The sequence below is a fragment of the Arachis ipaensis genome, chromosome B02 (assembly GCF_000816755.2).
Source record: "Arachis ipaensis cultivar K30076 chromosome B02, Araip1.1, whole genome shotgun sequence".
NCBI lineage: Eukaryota > Viridiplantae > Streptophyta > Magnoliopsida > Fabales > Fabaceae > Arachis > Arachis ipaensis.
This window is the reverse complement of record NC_029786.2, coordinates 92018316-92021780: the sequence shown is the minus strand read 5'-3', so window position 1 is coordinate 92021780 and position 3465 is coordinate 92018316. Positions and strand designations below refer to the sequence as shown.

Genomic DNA, 3465 nt, shown 5'->3' with positions numbered 1-3465 from the left:
CCAAAAAAATTCTTGCATTTAAAATTTCTTAAAAAATATAAACATTCATGTATCTCTATAACTTAATCTTTTAAAAAATAAATACTTTCATTCAAAACGTATTAAAAATATAATTATTTATGTGCATTTATCTATAACAGTCTTTTTAAAATGATTTCATGACGATGAAAAAATATTGTATATTTAAACCTTCGTGAAGTACTTCTTTAGGTCGTACGTATAGAATTTTTACGCACCAACTATCTACTACTTAAATATTATGATTAATAATTAAAAATTGTTATTTCTAGATCTATATCATTAAATTATATGTTTAACATATCTTTATGATTCTTAAATTTTGATATGACTCTGGTATCCACAAATCGCTGAAAATTTGGTGAGACACTTAGCCTAATGACTATGACATGTTCTATTTCCCCTATGCATGATGATGATGAATCACTACTTTATGTGTTTTTGTTTATGTACTTTCCTATCTCTCTAGCACGACAAAACTGTTTCATCCCCTTCTTGTGTTTTCGATCCCATCTTTTTCGATCTTTACTACACTACTTAACTCTTTCTAAGTGGTCCTTCCCATGTTCTATGGTCCAATTAATTATATGGATACACCTTATATTTCAACTTCACTTTGATCTGGCTTTAATTTGATACAGCATGCTATAAATATTCATACTCTCATCATTAGTATGTTATTTATTTATTTTACCTAAAAAAAAAACAAAGAGATTACAAGAATTCCCTAATTATATTAGGTTAGTATTCAGTTATGATTTATGAATCATACTCAACTCAGATTGAGGAATTGACAACACTTTAATTTCCATTTTATTATTTTTCATACGCTCAACAATCTTTTAATACTTATTAGTAACCATTTCATTCCTACGTACATGGCATGTGTGTCAGTGTGTGATTTAATTTATGTAACGGCATAAACATAGTTTATCACTATCAATAAGGATATATTTATGCAAGTATGCAATCAAATGAATTATTGTAGTAATTGTTTAAAGGTATGAGTAAAATGAGAAATAATATATATTCCTCACCTAATATATACAACCACTTAAATGAATAAGACAAAATGTTGAAATTTAGTTCATTTAATTAAAGATTTGTTCAGGTGATGGGACCTATATTTTTAATCTCAAAGTCACACATTTGACGAATGACATTGAGAATAAACCATATGTTTAAGTGTGAATATGAATAAAATATTTTTTTTTCATTTTGTTTTACCAGGAGACATCTTATATAATTTTTTTATTGATAATTTTACGCATGAACTGCATATTATTTAGGCATCAAGTTTGTAATTGAAAAATATTTTTTTTATATAATAAATAAAAAACTAAAATTTATTTAATTAACAAAAAAATATAGTTCTTTTTACTTAATAAGAAGCATTTAAGCATTAGCTCTTTATCTATGCTCTTTCCAATTTCATTGTTTCTACATTTGTGTCTTAAAACCAATTTTCAAACCTATATCCTATACAACTTGTTTTCATGAATGTATCTAATTAAGTAATTTCCCTTTTATGATGTTTAATTTTCCCTATACAGGAAGCATACATAGTGCCAAGGAGCAAATGTGATCCCTTACCAAGAAACAAGCTTCTAAGCCCAATTATCTTCCATGAAGGGCGTTTAGTTCAAAGGCCAACCCCGCTAATTACCCTTTTAACCTTCCTATGGATGCCAATAGGTATAATACTCTCAATTCTAAGGGTGTACCTTAACATCCCTCTCCCTGAAAAAATTGCTTGGTACAATTACAAGCTCTTAGGAATAAGGGTAATTAGAAAGGGTACCCTTCCACCACCACCAGGTAAAGGCAAAAAAGGTGTCCTATTTATTTGCAACCATAGAACCGTAACGGACCCAATTATCATAGCCGTTGCTCTAGGAAGAAAAGTTAGTTGTGTGACATATAGCATTAGCAAATTCAGCGCATTAATTTCACCTATTAAGACCGTGGCATTGTCCAGAGAAAGAGAAAGAGATGCTGAGAATATTAAGAGGTTGTTAGAGGAGGGTGATTTGGTAATTTGCCCTGAGGGTACAACTTGTAGGGAACCCTTTCTATTGAGGTTCAGTGCACTCTTTGCTGAATTAACGGATAGGATTGTTCCCGTTGCAATTAACACTAAGCAGAGTATGTTTTATGGTACTTCCGTTAATGGGTACAAATTCTTTGACCCTTATTTTGTGTTCATGAATCCAATGCCTACATATGAGGTCACTTTCTTGAACCAATTGCCGGTGGAGTTGACTTGCAAAGGAGGGAAATCTTCAATTGAAGTTGCTAATTATATTCAGAGGGTTCTTGGTGGGACTTTAGGGTTTGAGTGCACCAATTTGACTAGGAAGGATAAGTACCTCATGCTTTCTGGAACAGATGGAACAGTTCCATCTAATAAGAAACATTGAAGAAACTTGAGAGAAGAAACAAAAATAAAGGGAGGGGTGTTTTGGTAAAGTGTGCATATTACTTACTATATGGTGTGCTAAAAATATGATGATATATAGCTACAATCAAAATACAGTTGTTCTTCTAATTTTCTATTGGTAATAATGAGAAATGTTATTTTTTATATAATATTTATAAGACATTGTGCTAATTGGTATACTCTCCTTTACTATGAGATTAGATAGGATATGCAATTTATCAAAATTTATATCCTATCTAAATGTCTTGTAAATGTTATATTCAAATAATATTACTCGTGGTGAATTTCTGCCTGTATTTTCAAAGGTTTTAGAATTAATTAGTATAGTAATAAGAAATAATTGTGATTGTATTCATGCCCAAGAACAACATCATATGTATATTATTGTTATCAAAGAAATATTATTTCTACAATTACCAAAAGTTCTATATCTATCTCAGCTCGAATTACTTCTAGTTTGTAATTTTTATCCAAATAATTTGTAATTTTAAAAGACTATAACATTTATTTGTTACCCTCAACCTAAGTTATGAGACAACTTTCATTGAGTCATCAAAATAGGATATATTATTGTGAATTTGTAATATAAAAAGCACATAGTTTCTGTCAAGTAAAAAGAAAAAGAAAAGAAAAATAAAATATTATAGCTAGTTTATGTCATTATTAGGTAGTACAAATGTACAATCTTGTGACTACGTATTTGATAGTTATGGCAAATACTATCGATATAGGACTGATAGAGATGTAGCATGTATATTGGAATATGTGCGGATTTGTGGTACACCTATTTTTATGAAGCAGTAACGGCATTAATATATTACCATTAATTTGCATAGGTAAGGTCCAGCTTGAAAGGTAGACATTCATGTCTAAATCTGAGTAAATAAATTTGTACTAAAAATGGATGTGTATTCAGTATTCAGATACATGTGACTATAGTTAATATGATATTCCATATGTCACGGTAATGCATGTGTCATGTTCAGCTACAACAATTGTTTTGTTTG

The 3465-nt window shown here is 29.7% G+C and overlaps 1 protein-coding gene across 2 annotated transcripts in view; it reads left to right on the top strand.

Annotated features, from left to right (window-relative positions):
* Positions 1 to 2880, top strand: part of LOC107625724 (glycerol-3-phosphate 2-O-acyltransferase 6) — a 4111-nt gene extending 1231 nt beyond the window's left edge. The window contains exons 2-3 of one of the 2 annotated variants that reach the window (XR_002357801.1): positions 1572 to 2654; positions 2697 to 2880. Coding sequence is in view for 1 of the 2 variants with exons in the window: in XM_016328426.2 (XP_016183912.1) it covers positions 1572 to 2438 (867 nt within the window). In the remaining variant the exon portion in view is untranslated. Of the gene's footprint in view, positions 1 to 1571 lie in introns of both variants that reach the window. The other variant, XM_016328426.2, reaches the window with a different exon arrangement.